Genomic DNA, 16,108 nt, shown 5'->3' with positions numbered 1-16,108 from the left:
ATCCACAGTGTCTTCCTGTCACAGAGCTGATGCTGACGTCTCCATCCAGAGCCTCTGAAGCAAGCGTTACCGTAGCTGCTGTCGTCATGTCCCGGCTATTTCTCTTACCGCTTCCTTTAATTCTATTTTTACTCTTTTGTCAAGGCGGATGTATTGCCAACTTGCCCGCAGCTCTGTCAAGGTTACTGCACCCTGGTTTCTTTGTGCATCTCTACATCTACTTTATTGTACCAACACAGCACTAACATTGCAGCTTTTATTAAGCTCTCCGTGATTCACTCCTGGGCGGCTGATGCATCGCCGAGAGCCGACAGGAAGCTAAAGGTTAGAAAAGAGCTTTTGGCTTCTATACAGAGGGTTGCTGGTCTGTATGGAGGCCAGGCATATCTAAAATGAAGCTACATTTTGCAACCATCTTTTCTTGATGAGTATATGGTGTTCATGCGGGACCACATTGATCAACTGGAGACTAATATTGATGACTCAATTGACCACAACAAAGGGAATACACGCCATGTCAAAGTTGAACAAAAGCAGCTTAATTCAATCAAATCAAGCCAAATAAAGGGTAAACTTAAAGTTATTATGAGGAGCTCACTGGTTGTGAAACAGTCTCAATATAATGCTGATGCATCTATTTGCACAAGCAAACAAGATCATCAGATTGCCTTTTTTTTACATGATTATCTTTAGTGCTTGTCATCAGTGCCACCGTGTTGGATTCTGCCCAGACTGTCAGACCAATCCAGTAAAATGAGAGGTTTTCCCAAAGGTACGCTGGTGCGCGGAAACACTACCATGTTTGTCCACAGGGACCACCAAAATCAAAACAAAATGAAAGGTCCTCATAGTAGCTTGAAGTAATAAACATATAGGGTGTGGATATCAGTAGTCAGTGTCGGTGGCGTGTGAGTGTGGAAAAGGTGCGTAAAAGCAAAGCAAAGAGCTAAAGCAACATAATGGAGATAAAGCAAACGTGAGAGGAGTGAAGCTGCAGCAGCAGCAGCAGGAGCAGAGTGGAAAAGTCAGCCGCAGAGCGGGCTGCCAGCTTCATCCAGTCTTAAATAACCTTCATAAAATTTCATGTGTTGGATTAAGCTTCTGATGAGGAACATTAAAGAGGTATTGCGATTCAAAATGTAGAAAACTGGTTGACAGCACTTGCCATGCAGAATGTCACTTGTATGCGAGAAAAACTCTGTGCCGAGAACGAATGGCTTCGAATGTTGGTAATATGGAGTAAACTGGAGTGATACACAAGCGTCAGTGGAGAGGCTCGACAATATCACATATACACATTTCAGACCTTTTCACATACTTGATATGAGATTCGCTTAGATCTCTCGCTCATAATAAGCCAACGCGCACTTCAGGTTTGAATGTGTGGAAAAGCGAGAAAATGTGGGTAAAAAGTAGGGCAGCGAATGAGACACGCTCCCACCTGCAGCTGCTTTTGAGATGAGCCTGAACATAACACATCACCCCAAAACTCTGCCCGAAGAGCTGTGAAGTGCCCAATAGTAAAAGACTGGTTGTTTTGGGAATGTGCCAGGTGTGAATGTGTGAAGCAGGTTGTCACTGAGCGCATGCACTCTGCTAAAAGTGACGAATAAGAAAACTGCATTGAGAAAATGACTGCCATCTTGTCTGGAGGTGATACTGGTGAGTGTGTGATGCTGACTAGTTGGGGAGGTTCCTGGGGAGTTTAAAGGCATTAACCAGCTGTATGAAGCAGTTTATTTTCCCAGAGGAATGCGTACCAACGTGCAAGATCTTCATAATGCCAACCCGCAGGGGGTGGGGTGGGGATATTGTCAAATGAGGTGATGGGGTTTGATGTGGCTTATGTGCAGGCATGAATGGTTTGATGAATGATGACTGCAAGGGGACATTAAAGGCCCTGTCTCACAAGTGCCCATGTTTTATAGGTAGCACTTTGGTGGGCCTGGGGGCGTGTTTGCTTAAAATGAGGCGTGGTCAGACACTTTGTTGGCACATTGCTATCTTGAGGCAGCAGAAAGCGATTGAGCAAAAAAAAAAACGGTCTAAAGTGAATGGCGCAGTATTTTTTTACTGCTGTTTAAAGGGCACTTTATTCAGATAGTAAGATGCATCTATTTAGGTTCACAACTCACACACACTCTGCTTGTTACGAACACAGGGACACGCAGTCAGCTCTTTCCTCCTCTTCAGTTAAAATAGGTTAATGGTGCATCCGCTCACATGCAGTCAGATGGAGTTGTTGAAGGGACAGATCTAGGAGACGGCGAAGGCAGAGTGTTCGCTGCTCCTCGAAGATCTCTCCCCCGGTGGAAAACGGCTCCCTTCCCCAATTTGCAACATCGCAGGCGCACATGGCGTTAAAAAGGGGATGGGAGATGGCACTATGATTGTTTTAAATCATGTTTCGTCCAAAACACACCTATGATGAATTCAAGGACTAAATGCACTTGCTCCATGCACGTTAAATCGTGTGCCATACAGTAGGTCGTTTAAATAGAGCCCGAGGACATTTTTTTACGCCAATTAAAAATATCCAGAATCGAAACTGCAGAATAAAAATAAGAATATGAATATAATAACACCTTTGTCTGTCTCCAACAACAACTGGATATTAAGGCAAATTCTGGTGTATTACACTTGGATCTTATTTTAGACTTTTGGCCGCACTGTCTATCAGTTATGATAAAATTGCACTCACCAAAGTAACCGCTGAGATCTGGGAACACTGGGAAGTGTGACAGGGCAATAAAACACAAGCAGACGGCTTGTAAACAGGCAGTTTAACCAGATTTTTTGTGAAAAAAAGTGAAGGTACCCAAAATGTCTGTTATAATTCCTAATTGCAAAATAAATCTGTCTGACTTTTGGAGGCTGTCTAACGAAGGCTCTATCACAGCAGGTGGTGTTAGCTTCTATTGTATTTGCTCTTTTATTTGTAAACCTATCAGCGTTTTCCTGCTGTTATGTGGACAATTCCTTTCTTTCACCAAATCATAATCTCGTTCCCCTTGGCAACTGCAATACTACCCCCTGGGGGTTTCAAGCCCACCTGGTGGAGAATCACCCGAATAACTCATCACCACTTCATTGATTGTCGAGCTTGCATATCAGTGATATACTGTGGAGATCAATGAGCCATGTCCTGCAATGAAACTTTCAGCATTTTTCAGCGCCAACGCCATCGAGACACATTCCTGGAACAAAGACTAACGAATGCAGGTACTATATATGATACTATATAGATATATGGATACTTTACACTAATGGTGTATTGCAGCCTCAACATTTCAAACAGAAAACAAGTCAACTCTTCGGAAATCCTCTGTTTCAAACACCTTAAGGAGAAGAGTGTTTGCTGAGTGACCCTTTCACAGAGGCTTTAAATCCTCTCATCGGTGCATGGCAGGTAGATGCAGTCCCCGTGGACGAGAGAGTCGGCAGGATGCTCCAAGTGTGTGTGTGTGTGTGTGTGTGTGTGTGTGTAAGCTGACTACCGCACCTGAAGCTGACTGAGAACTGTGGCGTTGGAGAGCTAAAAACCCTTGTGTTTGCTGAGCTGGTGGCCAGCTGTCACTCAAACCGAGGCCGGGCTCGCAGGCTCTCTATTGCTATTTTTCTCTTTATGCATTTTGTTAAGGTATGATGATATGGCTGTCCGTTATATCACACCAGCCCACGGGGTATATCACTCAGAAAGACATTTCATTACGTTACATAATCATCCAATTTACATATCGTTTTGCATAAAAATATGAAAGCATGGTGTTGTTAAGATTGTCATATTATCTCAAAATGCCAGCTGTGAGCAAAACGTATTGAAGAAAGAAGTGAAGGAGATCTGATTGTCAGCCAGGTGCTGGGAAGGTTCAGTCTTCTTCTTCAGCTGTTTGCTAATAATGTCAGAGAAACGATGATGATATCGCTCCATCTGACTGTAACCACCCACCCAAACACCGGAGGAGGACTGATATCTCCGGTCCACTCGACTCTCTCGTCTCAACTCAGAAGGGCCTTGGCTGTTCGAACATAAAGCCGTAGAAGTGTTGTTTCACAGGATTCGATTCTGAGTTTTATACTTTGATGCTCAGGTGAATCAAGTTGTTCAGGAAGGTTTTCCACAGCAAAGAACTACCGTATACCTAAAGAAAATAGTTTTTTATCCCCCGCAGACTTGGAAAAAGTTATACATGGCTTCATTTCCACTTGAGTTCATGTGTTTCGTGGGACGGATGCATGAATTTTAGGCAAATTTACCGACATTATCGCACAAGTATGATGTCAAGGCTATGTGTGACATCCGCTATATACTATATTATATCAAACATTATAAATTACATTATGTTATACAGGCCTCTTTATTCATGTATAATGCTCACAAAGACCTCTTTGGTGCGAGAGGGTCTCCATGCTGTGTGGCGAAATGAGCTGCCTGAATTAGCACCCGTAATGCTGTCAAAACTTTAAATTAAAATGGCCAACGCAGCCTCCATGATTCTCGACCAGGAACAGAACCTCACGTCAATGAAATGACGATTTTTACAGGACTGATATTATCACATGACCTCTGTGTTTGGCGATAATATGGTAGGTACTTTGCAGTGGAATTTGTATTTGACAAATAACGGACTCGGCAGCCTCACACAGGATAAAGATCACAGACAACCGCAATTACTCGCTTGTGATTGACAGGTGGCTACAAGAGATGTATACGGAGTGTCTACCGCGCCGCCACTCCTCGGCAGTCCAAATATGGTCATTTCCATTCACTGGTTGCAAAAAACACCAAGATGGTGATGGACAAATTGACAAACAAGTCCACAAACCAATGGGTGACATCAAAAAGACTACCGGTATGTCCACCTCTTATACATAATCTTTTATGTCGGCATGTATTCCAGGAAACAGAAAATATTGATCTTTGTCAAGCAATGTTCAATGTGGTGGCTTTTTTAGCTTGTTAACTAGCTAAGATGAACGTCTGCCTTAAAACACGAACACTAAATGATATATACATTCTTTTGTTTAAGTCTTCCTGAGATGACAGATTGGAATGACTCAAATGACAATTTGGGGGCTAAATTCCAACATTTCCCAAGAATCAACTGTCTGTGACTTCCAGTTTGATAATGAGTAACTGTTTGCAAGAGAATATGCAACTCAGTAAAATATTCAGCACATATAAAGCAGTTCAGCAAAGTGCGGCATCACTCAGGCCGTACATTGAACCAGCACAGCGCATATGCTGCTTCGTGAAGTGCAACACTTGTTTTCAGGGGCCCTCTGGGTCCATGTCCATCAAAAGCCAAACACAAGAATGGAGCAAATCATTTGTATTCATTCACAGTTCCAAAGGCAAGACAGGCAGATGATTCAGCGAATCCCTCCAAACACAAGCCCGGGCTTCATAGAGCCAGATTTCCATTTTCTCCTGGGAGTGAATCACAAAGTTTATAAAGCGTCACCCTGCACAGTAACACAGCTACTCCAGCTCACACTGGCGCAAAACGCCTCTATTGTCAAAACACTCTAAATGAACTCTTATCACTGGGCTCAAGCCACCGAAGCAGCTAATTATGCTGTTCAATATCACACAGCGATAGACTGAGAATTCATTTTTTTTAATACAGCTTGTCTTCATCATACAGTTAAAAGGCACAGTAAAACATTTAACAGTAAAAAGACAGTAAAATATCTTTCAAAAAGTCTATTTTTTTGGCTTTGCCTGGACCTACTTACTCATTTTTTGAGGGATTGTTTGAAATCAGAATATGTAATTACTATACTTACAGCCCGACAGCCTCACAGCTTTCACTAATGACCCGTAAACTCCTCGGCAGTGGGCTCAGTTAACAGCTAGCTAGTGTTGATGGAACAAGAAAAGAATTGTACATGTTGCTGGTTGGGGTTATTTTACTGCACATTAAGATCACAGACTTAAAGGTCAACCGGAATCTACAGAAATACAGCAGTGAATTCAAAGTCAGACTTCAGCGCTGTGTCTTCTGTCAGGTAGCACTTACATTTCCATACCTGCCCTGATATTTCATTCATATTTCATTCATTTCTGTATCAAGGTTGTCATTTTCAGATATTTTGTATTGTCTGCCCATAAGCAATACATCAAAAGAAGCAACACATTTTGAAGATGAAGGGTCATTGGTATGTATATTTGAAGGATAAAATACAGGTTATCCTGTGCAGATAGAGCTGAAAGGTTTGCAAACTTATTCATCTACTCCTGCTGTTTGTACTTCTTGACACCGGTCTGAGATCTGCAGATAGGACGAGGCTGAGCCTCTCAGTAGATTATACCTCTTCAACAAACTAAAATCAAGAGCTCATATTAGCGTGCATAGTTTCTCCTTCTCGTAGATGCGACAGCTAGAAAGGCAGCCCCCACAGGCCCTCTCAAGGCAGCTGATGAAGTCATCTCTTTTTAATTCTTGTAATAACTCAATTTACACATAGACACAGACCCATGTCTACCAGGCAGTAACCTCCGGTTCTGAAAAGTGAAGCCAATGTGGAATTGCCCTAAATGTGCATTCTCTCTACTGGCCATCAGGGGGCAACTCCTCTGGTTGTATAGAAGTCTATGAGAAATTGACTTCTCTCTTGATTTATTCCCTCAGTAAACATTGTGAATATGTGTTTATGGTCTAATTCACTAGTTTCAAGTCTTCTTCAATACAGCATGACGTTCATTTAGAAAATTATGGTAAAGTTTGTGGAAAATAGACAACAAAAGCAGGGCGTGCTTTAGGGTGTGGCATGCTTGTGATTGACAGGAGTCGTATACGCCGTCACTTTCATTCACTGGTTGCAAAGAACACCAAGATGGTGATGGACAAATTGACAAACTCGAGGCTTCCAAACCGTAGTCCACAAACCAATGGGTGACGTCACAACGACTACGTCCACTTCTCATATACAGTCCATTATACACTCACCTAAAGGATTATTAGGAACACCATACTAATACTGTGTTTGACCCCCTTACGCCTTCAGAACTGCCTTATTTCTACGTGGCATTGATTCAACAAGGTGCTGAAAGCATTCTTTAGAAATGTTGGCCCATATTGATAGGATAGCATCTTGCAGTTGATGGAGATTTGTGGGAGGCATATCCAGGTTACGAAGCTCCCGTTCCACCACATCCCAAAGATGCTCTATTGGGTTGAGATCTGGTGACTGTGGGGGCCATTTTAGTACAGTGAACTCATTGTCATGTTCAAGAAACCAATTAGAAATGATTGGAGCTTTGTGACATGGTGCATTATCCTGCTGGAAGTAGCCATCGGAGGATAGGTACATGGTGGCCATAAAGGGATGGACATGGTCAGAAACAATGCTCAGGTAGGCCGTGGCATTTAAACGATGCCCAATTGGCACTAAGGGGCCTAAAGTGTGCCAAGAAAACATCCCCCACACCATTACACCACCACCACCAGCCTGCACAGTGGTAACAAGGCATGATGGATCCATGTTCTCATTCTGTTTACGCCAAATTCTGACTCTACCATCTGAATGTCTCAACAGAAATCGAGACTCATCAGACCAGGCAACATTTTTCCAGTCTTCAACTGTCCAATTTTGGTGAGCTCTTGCAAATTGTAGCCTCTTGTTCCTATTTGTAGTGGAGATGAGTGGTACCCGGTGGGGTCTTCTGCTGTTGTAGTCCATCCGCCTCAAGGTTGTGCACGTTGTGGCTTCACAAATGCTTTGCTGCATACCTCGGTTGTAACGAGTGGTTATTTCAGTCAAAGTTGCTCTTCTATCAGCTTGAATCAGTCGGCCCATTCTCCTCTGACCTCTAGCATCAACAAGGTATTTTCGCCCACAGGACTGCCGCATACTGGATGTTTTTCCCTTTTAACACCATTCTTTGTAAACCCTAGAAATGGTTGTGCGTGAAAATCCCAGTAACTGAGCAGATTGTAAAATACTCAGACCGGCCCGTCTGGCACCAACAACCATGCCACGCTCAAAATTGCTTAAATCACCTTTCTTTCCCATTCTGACATTCAGTTTGGAGTTCAGGAGATTGTCTTGACCAGGACCACACCCCTAAATGCATTGAAGCAACTGCCATGTGATTGGTTGATTAGATAATTGCATTGATGAGAAATTGAACAGGTGTTCCTAATAATCCTTTAGGTGAGTGTATCTGCATGTATTAGAGAAAACAGAGAATGTAAATATTTAAATAAGCCGAGCAAGCTATCAGGTTTAATGTGGTGGCTTTTTTCTCGCTAACTAGAAAAAAACTATAGGAACAATTTGCCTTAAAACACAGACACTAAAATAATTCAGAGAAATCATCTATATTATTTTGTTTAAGTCTGCCTGAGCTGACAGATCGGAATGACTCATGACGCTCGTCTCAGCACTAACAACAGCGGAAAGTCTACTCTAACACCTTGCTTTTCTTATGCGATGTGTCTTTTCAGATTTTATTTATTGTGTCTTTGTTGTATCTCTCTCTTTTTGGGAGCGAACATCCAACCTTGTTGAGTGGGTGAGGGAAGTGGGATGGTGGGACTGTGGAGCCGGGAGGAAACAGGTTCAAGGCTGTGTGGTGAGACTGAATAGAAAGTGCAGGATGGGGAGAATGACAGTATAGGGTTAGGAGGAGGTTCAAAATCTAGTATCCATGCTGATGCTGTATTATTTATATCTAAATCTTGAATACATACGCTGAGGAGACACTGAAAGAAAAAGATGCCCAGAATGCAGCTTCGGTGCTGAAATACACTGTTAAGATGTTGTATGAAGGTCACACATTGTAAGGGAACAATTGCTTCGCTGAGCCTGAGATGGCTGAAGGAATAAGCGAGATGTACAAGGACAAACTGAGGAGAAGTCCCGTATGTTTAAACCACTGTTGCTGAAAAACTATTCAGCCAAAGAAAACAACCAATCAGCTTTGTAGTGTTTTTTTCTTCTTTTTTCTCCCTGCGGCTAAGTCGTTCAGATGATAAGGTTCCTATAATAACAGAGCACACTTAGATGAAGTTAATTTACAATTTTAACACAAAACATTAAAGGCCAAATTCATTAATGGGGATTATCACGTTGTGTTCTGGAGAGGTTAATGAGGGAGAGAGGGGGAGAATACACATGCTTTCTTTTTGTTTGCCCACCGTGCATCTCATTACAACAACTGTTATTAAAGTATGTAAGTACTGTTCATCTCATAATGCTGTGGAAATTAACTCAGCTGTGTCCGGCTTTGCAGATACTACATTACAATACTGTTGGCCACGATACCTCTAGAGGTGAACGGGGAAACATTTTAACCATGGAACTTCCCCAGACTCACAATCAGACAAATATCTTTTGTTTTACACATTTTCTGAAACTGTATCTTTAATAATGCAAATGAGCATAACCTTGTTTCATTTTGTTGACATATCAGAGTCAAAGGTTAAATTAATAAAATGTTCTATAAATCAGACTATGAATGATAGAGGGAAAAAACCCTCAGTAAAAACCATCAGAATATATAGATTGGAATGAAAGTGGAAGGTTTGGTGTGTGTTAGTGCTACTGAAGTGGAGAAAAAAAACTGGTTAATGTCAATTCATCATTATTGATTATACATATATATGATTAATAGTAAATATAGTATCAGCCTCAGAAATACAGTATCAGTTGGACTCTAATCTCCATACAATGGAGTCCAATGTAAACCTGAACCCAATGTAAACCTGAACTGAATGCAGTTGTTTTGGAACAGAATAAATTATTAGATGTCTGCAACAAAACATAAAACCAACACAAGAGGAAGAATTATTTTGTCTAGTTAAGAAAAGTCATTTTCCCCTGTCACAATCATGAAAAGTTAATTAAGCCTCATATTTGCATAAAATGCTTATGCTGCACTGTAATTATCCAGCAAAATAAATGCCATCATTATGTGTTAATTAACTCCTCAACTTAAAATCTCTTTGTGGAACCTTAAAAGTACAGAAAAGTGAAGGAAAGAGGAAAATGAATGCGTCTGCAGCGCTTGATGTTTTATGACACAGGAGTGAGAAAAACCTATTGAGGCATAATCGCATATCGAACGTGGAGTCCGATATCTTCGATCTGACTGTCACTACATCAGGCTTCCAGCTGGGATTGTTGTCAAATGTCTCCATTCATCAATATCTTGTGTTAAAAGGTTGATGTATTAATGTTGTCAGAAATATATGGATGCGTGTTTTGCAGCTGCAGCAGCGGCAGTTTAATCTTCTGAACATGAAAATATTGTGAACGGACAGAATTTGAATAAATTGAAGATGGCAAGGTCATGTCTTTCAATTTTGTGAAAGAAGCAACTCGTTCCTTATTTTGGAAATTAATGAATGGTCCTAAATGTTTCCAAAATGTGTTCAATGGAAGCCCAGTTTAGAGGTATATGAATGAACCCTAAATGCATATTGAATTGAATTACTTTCATAAAAACATTGAGAGCGAAAGCAGCCTCACTGCTCCATCTCATCCTTTTAGGTCACTTGACCTTCGTGTTGTTTGGTTCCTGGTTTCACCCTTGAACTGTGAGCATGAGTTTAATGTCATTTGTTAGGCATGTGAGGCAATGTAAATATGTTCATAAACTATTTAAACGTTCATGGGGTTCATGTCAAAATAAAAGCCAACAATTATGGAAAGCGTGGTAATAAAATATGCTGCTGCTATTGCAAAGGATAGTGAATGATCATGCATGCAGCCTCAGAGACTCCCTCTTACACAAGCCACAGAGATATTTATTGATTCAAGATAATGTTCGACATTTTGGGGAATACACCTATGTGCTTTCTGGCCAGAGTTAGATGAGAAGACCAGAATTACTCTCATGTCTGTACGGTAAATATGCAGCTACCGTCAGTTTACCGCAGAGTCATGTGCAGTCCTGCACTGCACACAACTAAGTGTCCAATGCAGTTTAGAGTTAGTTTTTTGTACAATTAAACAAGGGAGATATAAAGTGTTAGAGTTTTAGAGGAGCTGAATCTTTGTCGGCTCAATGTTATATGTCAGGGAATCTTTATAAAATAGGTCATGTGGCTCCTCGTATGCGTAATCTCTGCCTTACCTCCATATATATATATTTTTTTTTAAACTGATAATTACCATGGTGTCAGTGCATTATGGCCCATAGCAACAATCCTATTATTATAAGCAGGCTAACTTAAAGTAATACAGGTGATAGTTATTTTTTCTTAAAACCAAAATGGAGTTAAAGTTGAGAGCAAAAATATTTCCATGAAGTCGGTCACACTTCATGGAAATATTTTGTTTGAATTGTCCGAATTGCTTGATTTTTAAAAAGTGAGACAAGAAAGAAAATAAAAAAAATTTTGGGGGGGGACCTTCCCTAAGACCTCAATTAGAATATTTCAGAACAACAGTACATTCGTGGAAAGGTGTGTCTGCTCACCCATCTCGGGATGGTGCCGGCCCTCAACAGGAACGCTGACTGTCCGCCGCAGTAGCTTGTTCCTGTGAGACTCTGAGCGCCTCTCGCGCATCAGCAAAGGGTGAACCTGCATGGAGAGGGAGAGGGATAGGGAGGGGAGAGAGAGAGAGATAGAGAGAGAGAGAGAGAGAGAGAGAGAGAGAGCACAAGGTCAGTACACAGACACACACACAAGTGAAACTGAACACTGTTTGTCCTTCTCTTTGTCTTTCTAAAAACAGCTGTGGCTAAATTAATCTTTCAGCATTTCATGGTCAAAAAGAAGAGTGAATAGACTGAAAATATTAAAATGGCTGATAAACAGATGCTAAGGAGATGCACAATAGGTGCCAGCAAGGAAGCCACAATCATGAATGAACTGATTAACCTTTGATTAAAGCAATTGCCAACAGCAACCGAGTAGATCAAATTCAAGAAATATATCTACAGTTTCATCATAATCTTGTTGTAACACATTATAAGTAAAAGCAAGTATGGCTCATCTGGTGAGAGAGAAAGCTGGTTCAGTTCATTGTATAATTCATTATGCCTGATCTGAAGAAACTGAAAATCGAAAGAAAAAAGAAAAAAAATATCTATAGAAAAATATACCCACATTTTACAGCTCTGCTACATCGGCCCCACAGTCCCTGAATTCATAAAAATTGGGACTTGAGGGAAAATAAATGACAGAATGTGCCACACTAATCAGAAACACTGGTCCTTTTGAAACACAATTACACTCGGAAAATATACAGCATATACTGTAAAGTACAGAGCAATAAATCTTGACTGAACACCAACGCTAGTGCTTCGTTGGCACTGGGCCCCAGAACACCAAGAAATACACAACGGAATAAAAAAATAAATTAAAAAAATGACAGCAAAAATTCATGATGATGTTTTCTTTCGAAATAACACACTTTGATGTGATTGATTGTTGAAAGCTGAGCTGATGTATTGGAGCGCATTACCGTTTGGTGTAGCTAATATACTGAGTGCACTTAGTGACCACTTTATTAAGTCAACTTGTAAAATGCAATGCAACAGACTAGAGCAGCACTGCCTAAAATTATACCTTTATATAAAAAAAGAAGTATTATTTTAACTGTAGGGTTTTATTGAGGTTGTAGCGTGCTGGACTAACCCATTAAATTGAGAGGTGTTTCTAATGTTTTGTGCAAATAATTTCAAAACATTGGCAAACAATATTAGAAACACATTTCAATATAGTGCAATACCACCACAAACTACAAGCTAAGCAATGATCATATATCGGAAAACAAAAACTGATTATTATTATAAGCTTTGTAAGCTTTGTATGTAGAATTTATGGCAGAGCTGTTGCACTGGATTGCAATAGATTGCATACGTGTGCCTAATAAAGTGGCCAGCGAGTGTATTGTCACTTTATGAAGGGGTTGCAGCTAATGCTTTGACAATATGCATCTAAATATTGCTCCATGTCTGAGTGATAAACCTTTTAGTACAATATTAGAGATGCACCAATACGATACTAAGGCCTGATGTTTCCTTACTCAGTAAAAAATTATCCCAGTCACTTCCACACGGTGAGCGATGCAGCTTATCAATCAAACACCGGTATCTGATCTGTACTCTGTATTGGCGGATAACCAAAGACCAGGTATCGCTACCGTGACCGGAAAAGTTGGGACCAATGCATCCCTAAAAAAATATCTGGGCCTTTAAATTGCGACTCATCGGACTTTCTTCACCATCTTGTCTGCTACCGTATTGTGCTGCGTAAGTCGGGTACAGAGGGTTTATCTGGTCCTGCTAGTGGAAAGCAGCTGCCTGATGCTGCTGCCGAAAATTGGTTTGATTAGAAGCTAAAAGGCTATAAAGGTGTATAAAGGATGTGTTTTGCAGCTTGTTGCTGTGCTCTTCTGCATCCAAGTGGCCCAAAAATGTAATTATTGCAGCTTTAACAAATGCAGAACAATGTATTTCTAGTGATTGTTTTTAAACATATAGGTTTAATCCTCTGGAAAAGAATTGCAGCCACTGTCCTCTACACGTCCTTATTGACACAAGTGAAGGAGTCTGTTGAAACGACAGCGGCCTTGTTTGTGTTCTGATACAGTCCTGCTGTGCCACAGAGTGAGTCCCATCGAGACTGGCGTCTGACAGAAGAGCAACATCGGGACATAAAAGAGCTGGTGAGAACACAAAGAAAGCAGTGTTAGAAGGTGGGGCTAACTGCGGAGAGCAGCGCAGAATAGTGCAGCCTGGGGGGGGCTTTGGGAGCGATGCCAACAGTGAAGGACACTGCCAGGTCACACTGAGCCATATCTCCCACAAGACAGCCGAGTGCCACTCACTCTAAAGGGGCTTCTGTTAGGATGGAAACACGCTGGAGTGGAGGTATATTTTGGTGTGAGGGGGGCCTGCATTTCACTACTTTTTTATTTTTTTGAGAACGTGCAGATGTGTGTCCATTAAAGTGAGAGTGTGCACATGAAAATTTGATGCAGACGCTGCTCCACTTCAAGTCACTGATCACATCGGACACGTGAACACGCAACCGCACACGTAATCCAGTCAGACCAACGAAGCAGAAAGATGCTTCACGACTCAGCATCAGGATCGCGTTTCATATCAGTCTCTATATCCAACTTAATCACGGACGCACACCATAAATCAACCGACATGATTACTCTCCACTTTGCTGCTTGTGGAACCAAAGTGCACAAAACAACTTTGTAATGCAGTGCTTTCTTGGAACCAGCATATTGCTTGTTGTGATGTGATTACAGCACAAACGGCTTGATGAAAAATATATTAAGCAGCATCCATTCTTTATGAGTCCAGTGTGAGAATGCACAGAAGCGCTTATGTTGAGTTTCTCTTTTGTTGGGGGCAATTACACTGGGAGAGGTTTTGTCATTTAGAAGTTATTTTATCTGCGCCCTCTACTTTGATCTTGAATTAAATATCTACAACCGATTACCATAAAATGTTGCTTAAAAAATCCATTGTGTACAGACGAAGAATCAGAAGGACTTCATAGATCTTCTAACTTTTCATGTAGTTCCATCAGCAGGTCAGAATTTCGATTGGGCTAACACTCAAGTTCACGATAGGACACATGCTATATTAATATTAGCATAGCATGCTTTCATTGTAATTGTTGGCCAGCTAGCATAGTAGCATAGCATGCTATTGTGATGATGTTCGCCCCATCTCTTGCCTCTGACTGCTACAGAGGACAACACATGGGAAGTGAATGTGCAGATTTCAGCTTTAAAAGCCCCGTGACTGGAGCCCTTGTGAGACTATCCTCAAACCACTGTGACATTATTAGACAAGGAATAAAACCCTAAAAAGACACCCATCTATATTCAAGTCTTCTTCATGCATCTTGCTTCAATTTAAATCCAAGTCTTCTCAGTGCACCGAGCTTTTCTCTAAACCTCTTTTAATTCTCTCTGCTAGATTAATGTAAGAAACAGCAGTGGTCGAGCTCTCTGTTAGACTAATTGAATATGCTTTAGTGCCAATGAGTAACAGTAAACCTGAATTAACCTCACTATCAACCAGGCCTTCATTGATCGGGAACCCGTATAAAGCCACAGAGGCGCACTGCTACCATGTGGCTTTATGGTGTTTCTAAATATACATATTAAGCAAAGTGGTTTCATAATGCCTGACTGAGCAATGTGCCAGCTCTGACGCTCTGGGCTCTCCACGTCTCTCCATTTCGTGCCTCCTTGATCCTTTGGCTTGTGACCCGGAAATTGATCTCAGCGCTCCATCTTGAAGGACATCCTAATTCCTAAAAGGGCACCTCGAGAGCAGAGGGGGCTATCACGAGGAGCCGTAATCCAGATGTATCTTTTGTGGAAGTATTTTTAGCACGTGCAATGTATAACAGCGCCGTGACACGCAGCTGGATTATACATACCATGACGGGAGCAGGACTTGCTTCCTTTCAACGTTTGTGTAGCGCTTCGTAAGTCACAATTCTAACCATACTCCTTATGCCATGTACAACTGTTAGCTCTGTCAGCACTGTTGCCATTCTTTGCACTGTTAGTGCCATTGACCACCGGCTCAGTCGTCATCTCGTTGACGTGTGGAGGCAATCCTATCATACTGAATTTAGAATGTAGCACCTTTAATGTATCCAGTTGATGTCGGTTAAGCTTCTGTATTCTCTCCCCTCCTCCCCCCTGACCAAAGGCTTAATGTGGTCAATGTCTTCTCTGCACAGTGAGGAATCATTAGCTTTGTGACATTCAATGGCATATTCATGGCATTACAATGCCATTAGAATTAGGAATGGAGATTACCCCACGGCTAGACCCTTTAGTGAGTGTGACAATGCTGATGATTATTGTGCAATGAGGGCATTGAACACATTAAACCTTTGATCAGGGGGAGGGAAACGATACAGAAAGGGAAGCGTTTTGGATTCATTGATTTATGTGTTAAAGTATCCCGGTCCCAATGAGGATTTAGACCTCACATTTTCTGTAATATCCTTCTTCTTTTCTCTCTATAGGCTTTTCTGTTTGATCTTTATTTCGTCATATTAATATCCCGGGCATTTGATACTACTATATAGGTGAGGCCACACCCATTTTGTCATACAGCGGTTGAAACATGTTGGCTTTTTTTTATGATTTAGCCACCACA

General features: G+C 41.3%; 1 protein-coding gene across 1 annotated transcript in view; it reads right to left on the bottom strand.

The window, feature by feature from the left end:
• syngap1b (synaptic Ras GTPase activating protein 1b) overlaps positions 1-16,108 on the bottom strand; it is a gene marked incomplete at both ends in the record, with an annotated part of 125,903 nt that overhangs the window by 69,354 nt on the left and 40,441 nt on the right. The window contains one exon of the mRNA XM_079227457.1: positions 11,432-11,537. Within this exon, the coding sequence (XP_079083583.1) occupies positions 11,432-11,537 (106 nt within the window). The remainder of the gene's footprint in view (positions 1-11,431; positions 11,538-16,108) is intronic.

Source organism: Taurulus bubalis (assembly GCF_910589615.1).
Source record: "Taurulus bubalis genome assembly, chromosome: 12".
Taxonomy (NCBI): Eukaryota; Metazoa; Chordata; class Actinopteri; order Perciformes; family Cottidae; genus Taurulus; species Taurulus bubalis.
This window is presented reverse-complemented; position numbering and strand designations above follow the sequence as displayed.